Source organism: Caloenas nicobarica, chromosome 3, assembly GCF_036013445.1.
Source record: "Caloenas nicobarica isolate bCalNic1 chromosome 3, bCalNic1.hap1, whole genome shotgun sequence".
Lineage (NCBI taxonomy): Eukaryota > Metazoa > Chordata > Aves > Columbiformes > Columbidae > Caloenas > Caloenas nicobarica.
The window spans coordinates 88441006-88458054 of record NC_088247.1 but is presented as its reverse complement, the minus strand read 5'-3'; the positions used below and the strand labels follow the sequence as shown (position 1 = coordinate 88458054).

The 17049-nt window shown below is 57.7% G+C and overlaps 1 protein-coding gene across 6 annotated transcripts in view; it reads right to left on the bottom strand.

Annotated features, from left to right (window-relative positions):
- SLC29A1 (solute carrier family 29 member 1 (Augustine blood group)) overlaps window positions 1–17049 on the bottom strand; it is a 34694-nt gene continuing 17645 nt past the window's right edge. For 4 of the 6 annotated variants that reach the window (XM_065630581.1, XM_065630579.1, XM_065630583.1 and 1 more), the window contains 12 exons: window positions 6229–6311; window positions 5712–5793; window positions 5299–5444; window positions 4930–5069; window positions 4589–4723; window positions 4317–4414; window positions 3865–3955; window positions 3646–3737; window positions 3412–3520; window positions 3074–3159; window positions 1141–1340; window positions 1–1039 (listed from right to left, as the gene is read on the bottom strand). In XM_065630581.1, the coding sequence (XP_065486653.1) occupies window positions 928–1039; window positions 1141–1340; window positions 3074–3159; window positions 3412–3520; window positions 3646–3737; window positions 3865–3955; window positions 4317–4414; window positions 4589–4723; window positions 4930–5069; window positions 5299–5444; window positions 5712–5793; window positions 6229–6257 (1320 nt within the window). In that variant the 5' untranslated portion in view covers window positions 6258–6311 and the 3' untranslated portion in view covers window positions 1–927. Of the gene's footprint in view, window positions 1040–1140; window positions 1341–3073; window positions 3160–3411; window positions 3521–3645; window positions 3738–3864; window positions 3956–4316; window positions 4415–4588; window positions 4724–4929; window positions 5070–5298; window positions 5445–5711; window positions 5794–6228; window positions 6312–7085; window positions 7188–8001; window positions 8122–17049 lie in introns of those variants that run through there. The other 2 variants (XM_065630580.1, XM_065630584.1) reach the window with 2 other exon arrangements.

The window sequence follows — 17049 nt, the reverse complement described above, 5'->3', positions numbered from 1 at the left end:
AGCCCTCTCCCCTGTGGTGATGGAGAGACACACACACATACCCAAAGAGGCCTTTTGGTCTTTTTATAGAAAACAGCAACTGTACAGACACGTTTACACGGACAAGGGATGGGAAAGCCAAGGGAGAGGTCAGGCCTCCCCCTGCAGCACAGGCAGGGTGGGAAAGGAGTTGCCTTCTCTCCTCTTGTAGCTCATGGTGGGGCCTCCTGTCACACAACTAGGAGGCAGAAAGAATGGTAGAATCACACACACACACAAAAATGTAGGGAACAAAGGCAAGGAGAGGGAGAGAAGGTAAGGTGTGGAGACCTCCTCCCTCAGCCTAGCCACAGTGTTGGCTCTTCATATGGGTGGGACAGGGATCTCTGTGTCCTCGGGATTGCTGCTGGAGAGGGGATTGTGCGCCTAGCAGAGAGCAGGGATGGCGAGGCTGGCTGGGCCTCTCCTCCTCATTTGCAAGTCTCACCAGCAGAAGTGGTGTGGGCTGTTTCCAGGCCCCCTGGAAGGGGAGGAGAGCAAGTCCCCAGGTGCCTTGGGGACAAGGGCAAGAGAGGGAATAACACTGGATACCAGCCTCCAACTCCATCACAGAGGAGGCTGAGATTGGCTTTTGGCCTTGAGCGGGGGAAATTATGCAGCGTGGGAGGCAGCTGGACCTCTATGAGATCCTGGGAGGTCTTACACAAACACACAGCATGGGGAAGGAGAAGGCACATAGGCCTGAAGGCATCACACAGCCGAGCGTGGCAGAAGCCAGGCCAACCCTGCAGGAGTGGAACCGTCCCTGGGCATAATGCCTGCCGTGGCAGTGTGATTTGGCAGGGGCAGGCATGAGGTGTCATCTCCCCACAGTGCCAAGGTGTCCAGGGCCTCGGAGGAGGACGCGGAGCCATCTCTCGGTGTCCCTGCACCCCCTGGGTGCCCCTGCTAGATGAGAATTCGGATCAGGAAGGAGACGGCAGCTCCTAGGGCCAACCCCAGTGACAGGAAAAAGGCCATGATGGCTCCAGCTGTCTCTGCTTCGTGGGCAAGCACTTTCCTAGGGGAGAAACAGGAATCAGACCCATCCTTGGGGATGTGTGCCCTGTGCCCTGCCTGGGGATGTAACCAACCCTTCCCCTGGCCCCAGCTCTTACTCACTTGGGCCCAAAGCACATGCAAAGGCTGGCCAGGTAGCCGTTGGAGATGGAGAAGAAAATCATGAAGACGATGTACCAGGCATCATGAGAGAATACCACAGGCAGGTATTTACGGGACTGCACGTTGCACAGCATGAAAAGAGGAATAAAGATGACACGGAGGACCACCATCACTGGCAGGAGGCAGCTGTCCTTTCCAGGCTGGGAGAAAAACACAGGTCATTGAGCAGCTGAGAATTGGGCACTCCCCATCCTGTGGCATAAAAGCAGGGGCTGCAGTGGCTGTCCCTGCTGTGCTGGGGCTGCAGAGGAGCCACACAGAGGGCAAAGTTGCTGAGAGACTTTCTCCACTGCAAAAAATCTCAGCATCACTGCTTGCTGTGGTAAGGAGGTCCTACTAGGTCTCACTACTGCCCTGTAAGTCCTATCCCAGATGACTTGGAAAACAGCAGCACTAGAGCCAAAATACTGAGTTGGGTTTGTGAGTGACTGTTAAGCCCTTGCTGGAAACAACAGGCAGGCAGGCAGGAGAGCCTCGTGCACACTCACGCAATCTCCTCCAGCAGCAAACCACCACACAGGACAAGGCTGGCTGAGGTAAATCCCCTCTGGCACCTCAGGGCCTGCAAATTGGGCTTTAAGCAGCTCCTCAGCTTCCTACACCATCCCCCAGCCAAGCGAGGCGAAATCCAGCAATCTGGGAAATGGATTATGCTGGGGCTGTTTTGGAAAGTGCTGGGAAAGGCATGGACTGAAGTCTCCTTGGATCCTACAGAGTCCCTGGACATGGGAGGCTGGGACGGCCCCCCCATGTTGTCTCTGCAGCTGGGAGCAAGGCAGTCCCTGGTATGAGATGTGCCTGGCTCTGTCTGGGGTCCCCCACTGCGGGGTGCCAGGGTCGCAAATGACAGGGCTCACTGGCCTGGGGTCAGGAGAGACCCACAGCTGCCTTGGGAGCTGCGTGGGCCGGCAGAGCCATGGGACACTTCATGAGAACGGGGGGAAGCTGAGGTTAGGACAGCTGCTATGTCTGTGGGCAAACAGGCAAGAGCAGCAGCCTCTCCTGCCTAAGGAGGAGAAAAGGAGCGAGTGGGGCCCCAACCAGGGAAATTAAGCCCAAACCACATGTAGTCAGACTTTCCACACAGCCTTGTTTTGGAAACGTCTCCTGCTGGGTCATCTCACCACGGAGGCTGCGGCCTGGACACCAGGCAATGCGGCTCGTGGCCAAGGCCAAGGGCAGCCAGCAGTGATGGCCGGGGGAGAAGCAGCTCCAGGCTGCAGAGAAGCCAGGCCAGACAGACCTCATGGTATATGGTGCTGAGGAGCTTCCCTAAACAAACAGCCTTAACAACACAGGGGGAAACGGCGCTTGGGGGGTAGGTGAAGGGGCAGGAAGAGAGACAGATGGGACAGGCCCCTTCCTCACCCACCCCAATCACAGCTCAAAGCACTGAGCTGCAGCAGCTCTGAGCCAAGCAGAGGAGATGAGAGCAAGGGGACACGGCAGGAGACAGCTCTGTGACCCGTATGGCATGGCTCTGCCCTGCTCCCAGGACAAGGCTCTTTAAAGCAGCTGTGTCCTGTGCGGAGGCGAGGTTTTATTTTGGGCTGCCCTGTCTTTCACCCTCTTTCCTTGCCACGCTCCTGCTTGGCTGTTTGCATAGCTGGAGTGAAGGTTTGTTTACAAAGAGGCTGAAATGGAGGAGGCAGCTTCATCCACGCCATGCTGAAAGAAGGGTGGGAGGAGGACAGGACAACACTGTGGTTCTCGGCTCTGACCCATAAATCTCTGCTTAGGACTTAAAGCCAGGGCGGGAGTCAGCTCTGCACCTCCTTCCTCCAAGCTGTGGCTGGCAGCCCCAGTGACAGCCATGGCTGAGGGGCCTGGGGATGAGGAGTGCCTGGGCATTTGCTCCCTGCCCCACACTTACCCATGTGAAGAGAGCAGTGAGACTCCGTCCTGTCCAGTCAAAGACATTAAAGAGCAGGAAGCAGGAGACAGGGATGAAGTAGGAATCTGCAGAAGGGAGAGAAGGTCATTGACAAGCCCAGGATGCCCCAGGCACTCTTTCGGGTCTGAGTCCTCCTGGTTTCTCACTAAGGACTGGAATGCTCTCCCAGTCAGGCTGGTGCCCATACACAAACCATCATGCACAATGGTCTCCTCTTCCCCTCAGGCACCCCTACTACTTCAAGCCCCACTTTGTTTCCTCCCATTTACCTTGTTCCCAGTTTCCTCCTACCCCACCCCATCCCTAGCCACACTTACTCCATCTGTTTCCCTCTCCGAGGACAGTGGACACCTTAGCTGTGATGGAAGGAAAGACGCCAATGGTGACAGTGAAGACAAAGCAGACAGACGCAGCCATGACCCAGAGCTAGGCAGATGAAAGAAGAGGCTGGTATCAAACACAAGGTAAGAGACCAGTGCAGGGCTGGTCTCTTCTCCTCCTGCCCTCCTACACCTGTGCCCATCCCCTGATATGAGGGGCAACTCACAGACCTTTTTAAAAATGGCAATGACTGAAGGTTTCTCATCAGGGTTGTGGATAGGGATAATCTTTGAGTTATTCTGCTCCATCCCGTTGGGCTCATCTGCAGAGAGAGACACAAGTAGGGCATAGCAGACCCCAGAAAGCTGAGATCTAATTTAGTCTTCTGTCTCATTCTTCTTCTCAGCTCTTCCTCTCTTTCCTTCCTCTTCCTCCTTTCAGCCCCTTACCTTTCTTAATCAGGTCTCTCTTGGTCTCCAGCTCTGCATTGTACACACGGTACTCTGTCTTGTCCTTCATGGAGTAGTATCGGAAGAAATCCTGCAGAGAGACAGCCATGGGGAGCTCATTCACCCGTGAAGAAAGAAGGCTGCCAGGGGCTGGGTGGTACTGGCAGATCTGGGCAATACGGGCAAACTATTCCTTCCACTTATGTCCGATACTTATGCTTCTCTGCTCACCCAGGGGCTCATTTCCACAGTAGCACAAGGATACAGGGGTATCTGAGGTGGGAAGTATCCTAGAGAGCTCCCTTGGGGCAGGGGAGGGCTTGCCTTGACCCAGGAGGTGGAGGCTGGTAGGAGCCAAGGCTGGGGTGCCACTGGGCCATGGTCCTTGTGCTGCGATGTGCAAAAGGTCCCAGGTCCCCACGCCATCCCCACCAGGATGACAAAAGTCTCACCATGCGAGGCAGAAGGATGTAGGAGAAGATTGCCAGCGCGATTGCCACACAGGCTGTGGTGAAGTAACCGATGAAGCTCTTGGCTTGCTGGGCACCAACTGGGAGTACAGGAAGGGAGGAAAAGGGGGGAAAAAGGAAGAAGATGATGAGGGCTGAGAGGAGTGGGGCCCTGCTGCCATCTCCCACCCAACTCTGTAGCATGAGCCCAGCAGATCCTGTTGACAGCAGTGCTCTGGGAAGGCTCTGTCACCTGCAGGGCAGGGATTACTCACTGGCAATACTGAAGATCATCGCCAAAGCAGCAAAGGTGCCCGCCAAGCCCTGACCACTCATGATGGGAGCTGTGTAGCTGACAGGCAGGAGCCCTGCCAGCCCAAAGAGGCTGCTCTGGAGGATGGCGCCGAAGGCTGCGAAGGAGAAAGATGAGCAGAAATGAGAAACCAAAGGCGAGGATGGACTGCACGTCTGCGGGGAGCCAAGGCCCCCACCCTGCGAGGGAGGGCAGGTCTCCCTCCTCTTTGGCTCTAGCAGCAAGGGTCATGCTTTTCTCTCAGAGAGACCAGCACTAGCCATGGGGCTGTGCCCCTTTCCTTCCCCCTGCTGCCTCACTCACAGTTGATGAAGACAATGCTGATCATAGTAAAGATGAAGAAGGGAAGAGGCTCCATGGAAACCTTCACCATGATTGCGGTGATTAAAAACAACAGCCCAATAGCCACCAGGCTGCCCAAGATGCGGACCTGCTGGGGAATCCTGCAAGAGAGAGTCTCAGTGAGCAAAATCCACCCCACAAAAAAGCCTGTGAGGCTGGGACCAAGCTCTCCCGTGGGAATTCCAGTCAAACCCCAGCACAGGAGGCTGATGTTTTGCCTTTGACTGGACTGAATGGGCTGCGGCTTGACTCAGTGCTGGGGCAGGAGGATGAGCCGTGGCTGAGCAGCCCTATGGGGGCTGGTAGGGGCAAGGACAGGGCAATGCTCACCGCTGGTGGATGAAGGAGTTGAGGCAGGTGAAGATGAGGAGGGGCACCATGGCGCAGAGAGTCATGAAGTTGTCAAACAAGGACTGCAGGTAGTTGGGGGAAAAGGCAGCCTCATCGGTCTGGTTCCCGAGGCGGCTGATGAAATACTGCGAGAGAAGGATCCTGGTGGGGCCGAGGTGCTGCGAGGCCTCCCTCCAACACACTCAGGCCACCCTTCTCCCCATTCCAGCCCCGCGCCCAGCCCTCCTGCCACCTCAGCACCACTCATCCCATCAAGGTCACCCACACTTCTGTCTCCTGCGTGCAAACATGGGGACTCTACACTGTGGCATGCTGCCATACCTACGCCGTGGTCCCTAGATGTGACAAGGGACAATTAGTGTCATGGGCAGCAGCGGGAAGGAAGCCCTTACCTCCCTGGCAGTCATGAAGAAATTCCATGGCAGCAGCGTTCCCAGGCCGAGGATGAAGAAGATCAGCCAGACAGCCTTGTACCTGCAGAGGTGATGGAAAGGTTTGGAGCAGGACGCTGGGCAGGGCACAGGCATCGCTTCTGACTGTCCCCAACCCTGCAGCCAGAGGCACCAGGAGGAAGGAGGGAGGATGAAATGTATTGCCCTGCCCCTGCCCCACAGTCCCAGCTAGCCTGGGCTGCCAGAGGAGACCGTGGCACCGCAGAGGTGCCGTGGGAGACCCGCCCCTGGTGGGGGGAGGCTGGCTGCTCTTCGGCACGTGGCACTCAGGTGTTCACTGTTTACAGCCTGTTTGCTATGGAAAAGCTGACAGAGTTTGCACCTTGTGGAAGGGACAGCTCGGTAGCCCAGTGAGCATGCAGGAGAGGGGGTTCCCCAGATGCTGAGTCCCCCCGTTGTCCCTGACCTCCTGGTGTCCTGGATGTGCCCCAACACCCAGCCTGGAGCCCCGCATTACCTATCTTGGGGACCGTCTCTTGCTGTCATCTTGCGTGGCCAGGGTCAGCACCAGTCCCAGCAAGTCTCGTGGCTGCTCTCCGTCTGGAAAGTAGAGGATTTTATGGCAGAGTGAGTGACACAGGCTAGGCAGGGGCAGTGCTGGTTGTAACTCCACGGCTGTGCTGCTGGGTAAGTGCTCCGCAGTACTGGGAGCCAAACAGAGATGGCAAATGAGGAGAAGACAGCCCAGCTAGCTTTGGAAACCTGCGGCTCAGAGCCCTTCAGCTGAGGGTCTGTGACACATGGCCTTATGCTGCTGGCTGGGGACAGCAAGCCTTCCCTCTGAAGGGAAAATCACCTTCCTGAGATGCCCAGGCTGCTCGGCGCCAGCTGCCCAGCTGCTCAACAGCAGGCTCTTAAAGGATTTGTAAGCCTGCAGCTCTCTGTGCCCCCAATCCTCAGGCTGTGAGTGAAGCATACGCGCAGCGGGCTGTGTCTGCCCCCCCTGCCCTCCTCACCTCCTTCCAACACCTGGGGCATGGCGGCACAAAAGACATTTAATCCAGCAGTCTCTCTCACCAGAACCACCACTAAAAAACCCCTATTTCCGACTCCTGCTTCCCTGGGCCTCTCGCAGCCCTTTCCTGGGTCACCTTGGAAAGCCAAGGGTGTCCCTGGCACTGCTGTCCCCTCCCTGGTGCCCACCGCTCCTTCTCCCCCATCACCACCTGCCTGGTCCCTGCCACCGCCCCGGCACTGCTTTCCCTGCAGACAGCCCCAGAGATGCAGCCCCAGGACCCTCAAGAAGAGACCTTCCCTCCCCGCTCCCCCCCCTCTTCTGCAGGATTAGCCGCTCCAGAGAAGCTGCAGGCCTGCCTTGTCCTTTTCCAGTCTGGTCGACGCAGCATGGGGTGCTCCAGCACCTCTCCCAGGGCTTCATCTGCAGTGGGGCTCCTGGCACCGAGCCCCTGGCCCCCCCAGGGCATGCCCCTTGGCCGTCGGCAGTGCTCCGCTACAGCATCCCTGGCTGCGCCCTGCCAGGTATGGCGTGGGAGGAGGCAAGCCGGCAGCAGCATGCTGGGATCTGTAGTCCCTGCCAGCCCCGGCACGCATTAAAGGCAGCAGAACCCATGTGCCTTGTCGCAGGCGCCTGCGTGGTTCTGGCCGCAGCTCACCACCTCCTCTGGTGCGGACCTGCAGGCTGGGGAGCCTACAGCTATGACAGAGCCAAAACATAGCCAGCAGGATGCGGAGAAGGATTTGGGAAGCTCACCGGCTGCTTGGAAAAGCCAGAGCAGGCTGACAGGTAGGTCTGCATGGGACCGAAAGCCCCACCAACCCAGCAGATGCCATCCCATGACACCGGAGCTGGCTGCAGCATTTCTCCCCTGCCTTACCACGCAGACAGCACAGCATATAATAGCTCCCGCTTTGTCCTTGTGAGCTGCCTGAGCTTCCAGAGAAAACATCCCAAAATCGCCTCCTGGCAGCCTGCCAGTGCATCTGTGGGCAGGGGACACCCTGAGCCCCGACCTGGGATCAGCAGGGGGATCTGCAAGCACGACTGCCACCCCCTCGCACACAGAAACCCCACCAGGGCCAGTGCTTGTCCCCAAGCAAACAGATCTCTCTCCCAAACAGGCAGGAGAAGCCCGGCTCCCCTTGCGGGTCCCCAGCAAGCCCTCAGCATGCTGCCCCTTGTCCAGCCAAGCCCCTGGCCACCCTCCCAGACCTCCACCAGCTCACATCAGTGTCCCAAGAAACGGGGGCAGGGGCTGACCCACAGACATACCTGGGAACGACGGAACCAGGGCAAGGCCCGAGTTCGGTGTATTTGAAGGCGGCGCGGTCCGCCCCCTTCCACACCCCCCTGCTCTTAGGGGTCAGTGTCAGGCCCCAGCTCCAGTCACGGGGGCTGGGGCCATGTGGGTCTAGTGGCATCCACAGAGGAGGAGAAGAGGTGTCGGGTACCACAGCTGGCACACAGCCCAGGTCCCGCTGCCCAGGCGCCTGTCTGCAGTGCCCAGGAAAGGGAAGAAGGGAAGGGTGTTGTGTAGGAGGTGGCAGGAGCCAGGGGCGGCAGGGAGGTTCGGTGGATGGCAGGGCAGGGTGCTCCGTGCTGCTCTGCCACGCTGCTTCCCGGCCACCTCCTGCTTCCGTCCGGAGAGCGCCCACATCCCTGCGTCAGGAGCCTGACCTCCTCGGCAGGCACTGCCCGGCTGCCCAGCCGCAGCCTCCTGCCTGCTCTGTTTGTTTTCTGTCTCACTTCGCTAAGTACCTCCTAATTTTTTCCACAAAGAGCCAGCGCCTGCCAAGGGGCGCACAGGTCAGCACTCATTACAGCAGGAAATGCATCCAGCTGCCAGCTCTTACAAACAACCCTACAACAAACAGAAAAGGTCACACGAACAAACACCAGCAACAGGTAGCAACCCTACTCCTGCCCCACGAGAGCAGCTCTACCATAAGGGACCAGGGGACCGATGCCACCCTCCAGCCACCCTGGCACAGCACAGCTCTAACCACCTCTCGAGGCGTTTCCTGATGTTTAGCCTGGCCACCAGCTTGGTGGCTGCACAGCCTGGGGGATAGGGAAAAGCAGGAGTGACGCAGGACCTTGATCTAAGGACATCCATTTTGTTCCTGGGCATAGAGCTGTGTCTCATCCCCTTGGAAGTGATGTGTAAGCAGGAGGAGCAAGGTAACAAGGAGCGGGCTTAACAAACCACAGGATAGCACCTCTAAGCAGGTACAAACAAGAGCAAGCACAATTTTAATTGCCCATTCACACTGTACAAAGGCCTTGACAGACGCTAAGTGACACCTGCGGTATTGGGTCACGCGGCAGGGCCAGCTGCCACCAAAACCGTCTAACCTGCGCAGCAAAACTTGCACTGCAGGACAGCCACACCTGTAGGCAGCTCTTCATCACCAGGCTTCGGAGATTTCTCCACGTTTCCCGTCCCACACATCACCTTTTCTCCTGCTTCTGCTGCCTTCGCCAAAAGTGAGCACAGCACACACGTGGCTTTCCGCTCAAGAGCAATTTCATGGTGATGGGCAGGCACGCTATGGGTTTATACCCAGAAACACCAGCTCTTTAAAGAAAAGCTCTTCATGCCACACCAAGCGTAGCACCATCCTTGCAGTCCCCAGATGAGGGGCTGTCATCACACTCAATGATGAGCACCCTGTGTCCTCCTGCCCCTGCTTGCAGGGGATCACTTTGCAGGAATAAGGTCAGCACTTCCTCTGAGCGTGGCCAAGATGGGGCAGAGCCAGATGCCTCCCCAGGCTTCACCCCATCCCCTACATCCGCTCGCCCCCCTGGGTGACACCAGAGCCCTCCCAGCAGGAAGGCCGATCTGGGGGCACATCAAGGTTTACCAACGGGCAAGGAACAAGCCCGGTACGGGTGTGCAAATCGTGTGAAGCCCTGGTGGCCGTGACTCAGCTGGAGGATGGGAAACGCTTCCAGACCACCCGTTTCATGAGATTTCATGTGCACGCCTGAATTCTAACCACGCCACTCCTGGGTTCTCCTACCTCATGCCAGGGTCCGGGGAACCAGCCTCCGGGACTGTGTCCTTCCTGCCACCGCCTTCAGCCACCAGCTGCGAGAACACGTGCTTGTATTTCACAAGACGTATGAGTGTGCGCGCGATTGTGCACCATCGCCCCAGTGCTGGGACAAACACAAGCCCTCCCAAAATAAGGGCAGGTAGCTGGGGTCAAATAAGAGGCCGGTCTGGCTCAAAAGCTCGTCTCCATCAGAGGGCAAAAGCAGATGCCAAGAAAGGGTAAGAGTGGCACAGGCATAGACTAACTCTCCAACTGCTCCCCCAGCCACAGGGATATGCTGTTCGTGTGTTTTGTAGCCCACGGTGGGTTCTGCTTCTGTGAAATCCCTGTTTCCCCCTCAAACTCGGGAGCCTCTGAGCGAGGGCAGCATCTCTCCCCACACGCATGGCCTCAGCTGGGGCTCGCTCGCCGTTGCTGTCAGAAGGTGGATGAACATTGGAGTGGCTTCTCCATGCCAGCCTCGGCTTTACAGGCCTGGATCGTATCCACCCTGCAGCACGTTTTCCAAACAGATAAATTCTAGCTCAGTTAGTCATCCAGGCACAGCTCCACGCCTTCAGTCCTCCTTGTTGCTTTTTTTCCTCCCAGCCTTCCCTGGCTCCCCTCAACCTTTCCAGAGACATCGGGACTGTGGGCACACACGGCCTGCAAGGGGGTGAGATGCCAATTTGAAGAGCTGCACAAGGCTTTCCTGCTTTGTTTCTGCTTTGTCGCTCAGAAAGATGATTCGATGTGTTTTTATGGATGCCAAGCTATTCGAAATAGCCCCAGGCCTTGCTGTGAGTGGCCAGCTCAGTGTGTAATCCTGTTTGCGGATTAGGGGCTTTTGCCCCCCACCCTCGTCTATCGCTTGATATTTATCCAAACTGAATTTCATCTGCCTACTGGCTGGTGTTGTAATGATCTTCTGTACTCTTCCTAGCTGGCACTTGTCCCCACGAACCTGAGTAATCCGATCGCCTCAGCGAGCCGTCATCTCATTGCTCATTCCCTTTTCCAGGTCGCTCACAAACACATTGAAAAAACATGGGACCCGGCACAGCAATCTCCACTGCAAAAACTGACCGCTGACTCCTACACTCTCCTTCCTGTTTTGGTACTGATTACAGAGCCATGCAGGGACCTCCCCCTTGACCAGCCAGTTCCCTTAAAAACTGGGCTGAAAGTCCTGGTTGAATGTTTGGGTTTTTCTTGGGAAACGGTGTGGGCACCACAAGCCCAGAGTCCCTGAAAGCACTGCCCCAGCTTGGGGGCCCCTCAGCAGGACCCCATCTCTGCGCAGGCACCCGGGCGCCACAGCAGATTCACCCGTCAGCTTTTCCTTGAAGTTCCCTCCAGCCCTTCTTAGAAACCCACGTCACATCTTTCCCCCCACCCAGTCCCCGGGGGCCGGGGCAGTTGTGAATGAATGACTAGAGGCCACATACAACAGCCAGCCAGTTCACCCTCCCTTTCCTTTTGGTGGACATCGCCTTGCCCTAGTGACTTCTTGCTGTTTAGCTTTGCTTTTTAACCTTTCCTCTACAGATGCTCTGAGGAGCCCCTCAAAAGAAGGTGAAAGAAACTGCCCAGGCTCTTCTGGAGCAGATAGAGAGGCAAAAGCTTCAATTTGGCTTTTCTTCTATGGCCTCTTTTCCTCCAATCCCCCATCCCTCCAACAGACTGTGGCAGGCTTCCTGCTCCTGATGTGCTTTGCAAGCAGTATCCATCACAGAGCTGGTAGCACTTCCTATTATTCTTGTTCTTCTCCTTTCCGAGCCCTGCCTCTCTGCAAACAGGCTTGCTGCACCATCCGCTCCCCCCAGCGCTGCTTGTGTCTGCGTCCTGAGGAAGGAGCTCGGTGAGGCAGCAGGATGGGGGCATTTCTGCCTCCCCCCTCGCCTCACTGTGTGCAGACAAACCCCTCTGCATTGCCAGGGCTGGGCAGGCAGAAAAAACCTCCTGCAAGGCAGCCTGAGCAGCACCCTCACCCCACAGAGGTTTCTGCACCGCGAGCAGCAGCTATGCCTCCTCAGCACCTCCCCGGGAAGTGTCTCAGCCCTGGGCACCATTTCTGACCTGCTTCACCTTGCTCCCTTCATTCCTCCAATGGCAAAAGGAGCGGCAGTTCTAGACCCTCTCTGCCTCCAGGCTGGTGGCACTCGCAGCCACCACGCAAACTCCCAGTGGAGCAGAAGCCACGGAGGCGTCTCCACTCCCAGCACCCACCACCGGCCGTTATCTCGGTTGCCGGGTTGCGGGAAGGAGGCATGGGGCGGGGGGAGCATTCCACCCCACTGTGTGTTTTGAAGTGTGCACACCAGTCAGCTGCAAAGTCCCTTATCTGGAGAGTTCAAGGAGCGCGGAGAGGCTCCCTGGGGGCCCTTGCCCCCAGCAGGTAAAGAAACCCAGCTGGGAGGCAAATTCCCCAAGGGCCCGGCGGGACTCAAGTGCTGTCCTTCAAGGGCTTCCCACCAGGGAAAGGGGAGCAGGCAGTGATGAGGCAGAGCCAGCCACAAAAATCCCCTAGGCAATGCAGCTGAGACTCTTCCATCCCGCACCGAGTCCCACAAGGCTGTGGGCATCCACCTCCCCACCAGGGCTGCTGAGTGGTTTTCCAGCCCTGATGTATGACTGGCCAAATACCAACAAGAGGGCCCTAGCAATGGCAGCCCCATGATGAACATACATCCCTCTCCCCCCAGCATGTAGTGAGTACCCAAGCCCAGGCACGCCTGGTTCCTGGCCAGAGAAAACCCCTCCAGGCACCCACACGATCCCCCTGGAGCAGAGATGTTCCGTGTCCCATCAAAGGCTGTCGTCCCCAGGTGGGTCATTGCCCGTGGTAGGGGGACATATTAACTTCATAGGAAGAAGCTTACCAGAAGGACAGGCTAGTCCCAGACCTTCGCTCCTGGTCATTTCAGGCCACGGGACTATGGGGATGGCGCAGCCTTGGGAGGGGCAGGAAAAGCCCCACAAATATCGGAACAGTCGCCTGCTCCAAGGCTGGCAGTTTAGGGCTGTGAGAGGAGATACAGCACCCGGGGGGGATAGGAGCCAAGGGGGGGACGTCATTTCAGAGGAGGCGTCAGAGGGTGAGAGATAAGCTGCTCTCAGGAGCCTGTCTGCAGAGACGGAGATTCGTATGGGCTCTTCCAAGAAGAGCAAAAATCACCTCCAGGACCTGGACGTGCCTCCAGGCAGGTCTCAGTGCCTCCAGGGACTGCCTGGAGGTAGGAAAGGGAGGGGGCATGACCCACTACAGGCAGGCACAGAGACGCTCACCAAGCTCATGCCACCTGGTCATGGCTTCCCATGGAACTGCTATGTGTTCAGGGAGAGCCCAGGGATGCCTCATCCCAGACCTTCACTCTCACCTGGCATCCTCTGCAGCCAGCAGCCCCCCCACAGCCCATGTCCTCAGGGCTGGTCTGAGCCTCCCAGGGGTGCCGGTGTGGCCTCCAGAGGTGCTGCCCGGCTCTGCCCTGGGGCTGCGGGGACGTGGGGGCAGGAGGGGGGTGCTGCAGGAAGGGGTGCTCCCCCGGGGTCGGACCGCCGTCTGCAGTGGGAAGAGGCACAATGGGAGGAAGCCCCGTTTCCGCTTCCCAGTGGAGAAAACCCTACAGGACCCCTGGGGAGAACAACCGGACACCATTAATGTAAAAATCAGCTAGAAGCACAAGGAGTGGCCAGAAGCACCTCCAGGAGTGGATCCTCCTCGCATGGAGGAGCCTGGGGCTTGGTGCGCTGGTGGCACAGGCCACCACAGAGCAGGACAGCCATGCATGAGGGGCAGAGGCCACCCCAACCATGCCACAGCACACGGCACAGTGCTGGTACCTGCCCGCCCACAGCCCGGCTCTCTCGCAGGCAGGAGACACACTCCTCGATTCCACCCAGTGGGGTGAAAGAGCGGTGCTGTCTGGGGGGCTGGGGCAGTGCTTAGGTAAGACCCCCTGGGGCACGGCTGCCAGATGCATCTCTTCTGCTTTAGTAGCTTCCCCTCTGTCACGCTTAGGCTTGCTCAAGAGGAACCACCTTTTGTACAGATGGTATCTAGGCTGGCCACACCTTGGGCAGCAGCAATAGCAGGTCAGAGGGATGGGCTGAGCCTACGGGGGACCGTGTCCCCATTTCCCCTAACGTCTGCAGCTGAAAGCAGCGGAGGCGAGACCCGTAAAGAGGAAGAACACAGCAAGACAGGATGAGACCGAAACAACCCATGACCAGACAAGTCTGAAGATAAAGACTCAATGAATGCAGAATGAAGAAACCCAGGCAGGGAGGGAGTCCATCAACAGGGAATGAAAGAGAGGGGCAAGATGAGTTTCTCCATACCCTGATGTATCTACCAGCAACATGTGGCTACCCTGAGGTGACTGCTCAGGTAGCACTACCAGAGGTGAAGAGTAGGACTACAGGAGGCCACCTGCCCATTGGTGGCCCCCAGGGTGCTGGGATGCCGAGAGGAGAGGATTCTTCTTCCATTGCTTCATGTTCCTGGCCCCAGGACTGAGCTAAGAGCTGGCAGACCTGGGAAGGAGTCAGGCCAGGAATGACACAAGGGAGCTGAGAACAGAGTAATCTGTGGAGAGGTGCGGGGGCAAAAGGATGGCAACAGCTTATGTTGCAGCTGGGAGATTCTCAAAACAACCCTACGATGAGGGGCAAGGCGGGGCAGGGGGCTGGCTGTGAAATCATTAGAAAGCTCAAAAGCCCCTCTAAATCCTTCCCCAAGCTATGCATGGAGCCCTAGGTGGAGGAGGCTGCAAGAGCTCAGCTTAACCCAGACATGCTCCCCTACTCCAAATGCCACTCTGCACTTTACAGGGGCTCTTCCCCCGACCAGGAGAGCTTGAGCCGAAGGGTTGCTTGCTCATCCCCAGAACAGGGCTGCTTCTGGAAGGGCAGAGAAAGCTGGCAGTCAACCAGCAGCAAGAACACCTGCCCACAGCAGCCCCCTGCCTCCCACACTCCAGGGCATGTTCACCTCCCAAGAGACAGGCTCTGTCCTTCCAGCTGTGGCTCCTTCCCATATGGAGCCGGTGCTGGATGCAAAGCACAGAGCTGGCAGCAGACAGGACCCTCAGCTGGCAAGAGCTGCCCACAACCAGCAGGAGTTGCTGAACCACATGCACCTGGGCTGCACTGCCCCCAAACCCCCAAGTGGGTGGGAGAGCTTCCCGGGGGCTGGATGGAGCAAGGCTTGCCCCTGCACCCGGAGGACTCGGCAGAGGGGCTGCAGCAGGCTGCTAGCCCTGCTGGAGAACTGGCACAAGGACAGAGCTCACTCTGCCACCACTCAGCAGTTTTTTGGAGGCTGGTCTGGGCTGCACAGCTGCTTCCAATTTAGTAGGGGGGTGGAGGAATTAAACCAGAGCCAGAACAACACATCTTCCTCTGGCATCACCATCTCCCCAGCTCCCAAAATTTGGAGGGGCTGACCAGCAGCCCCCTGGCAGAAGCTGGGACGGACACGCAGTGGCCAACCACCACCAGGCCTGTGGCAGGTCGAGGTTGGCTCCATCCTCCACATGTCAGCTGTGCCCGGTGGCTGGGACAGAAATACCAGGGCTATTTTGGGTCCCTGCAGACCAAGTGGCCTTTTCCTTTTAGGCCAGCTCAGGAACAGAGGCCCTGGCTGACCACTGCTTTCGGCATGAAATATCCGCAGCCCTACTGGGAAAGGGGATGGCGAGTGGGGAAGCAGGTTTTGGCACCCGCCGTGGTCCCGCATGGTCCCTCTGCCAGCTGCCTGTCCTGCCAAGATCCTGCTTGCTGCTCGGGCAGCCGTAGCATCTCACAAACTCTGAACTGGCTTCAGCTGCTAAATGCAGCCATTTCATGATGGACAGGGGCATGGCAGCTCTGCTCTAGGAGACAGCATGTCTGTCACCCCCATGCACCCTTTGTCCCAGCAAAGGGGCACCCCATGATGCCCAGAAGGAAAAGGAGGAACAAGGGATGATGCCCTGGCTGGGTCTGCTCCTCCCACATGGACCCTGCCTAAAGCCACTCACTTCCAAAGTTGCAGCCAGCTCCAAGCAGCACGGCGAAGCCATTCCCACAAGTCCTAGGACCTGAGGGCACTCCAGAAGCCACACACACCTGCACACTTCCCAGCTGATTTTAAATTAGGCTGAGGGGAAGATGCTGCCTGCTGAGACCCGGGCTTGCCGGGTCTGCAGCAGCTCCAGAAGAGCCGTGTGGGCAGCACGCAGTCTGTAGACCGAGGAATGGAAAGCCAAGGTGGCAGCATGCCATCAGCAGTGTGGAGCAAGCAAAGGACTTGGAGTAAACACCCAGGCTAGAAACATCACCTCTGGCACCTCTTTCCCTCCTCCCTGACCAACTCAGCTTCTCCAAACACCCTGGCAGGACTAAGGTCTCACATGTGGAGCCAGAGCAAGGCACAAGGTGGACACCTCCTTCAGAGGGAATAAGTCAGAGCACAAACCTCCTGCTCTCAGCACTAGCATCAGCTAACCCATGGCAAACAGGAAGGGCAGGGAGAACCAACAGGAGGTGGGGAGCTCACCCCCGCGTCTGCCCAAACCCCAGCAAAACAGACTCTCCCTCATGACCAACAATAATAAGCCTGGCCACAAGTCTGGAAAAGGCAAGTCACATCCCTTCCAAATCCCAGCCTGCAGATGCTGCCACATCTGTGTAACCGGCTGCCACCCGGTGTGCCACAGACATGAGGTCCCAGGCTGCCGGGACCATGAGCATCCTTGGAGAGGTCTCAGGTAGGCATGTGAGCCCCACCTGAGAGCTCCCGAGTGCTCTTCTCATGCTGAAATGGTGCTTTGGAGAGGCTGGCATTGGTATGCAGGCTCAGACATCATCCCAGCCTCCCCTGCATTAACTTGGGGAGCAGAAGAGACAAGGGCAGGCCTGAGTCTCCAGGTCTGAGACTCCCCACTGGGAGACCTAAGGGTACCATAGCCTCTGTCAGAGGTGCCCTGCTGGAGCTTGCCCAAGTGCCTGAACACACTGGGATGCCGATGCACTTCCATGGCGATGCCAGGTGATAGGGAGCCCAGGGGCTGAGCCCTGCTGAAGCAATCCCTTTCTAGGACACCGTGCAGCCACAGGGGAGGAAGGGAAGGACAGCTAGTGGCAGAGGACTTGTGTTTGCTTATGGACAGCCAGGGAATTTACTGCTGTTGGGTTTTGTTTCTGATCAAAGGCTCCTCTTTTGGAGCAATCCCAGACGCAGAGCCCAGGCAGGGGGAGCATGGGGCCCTATGGCAGCTCCCTTGACCCTCCTCAA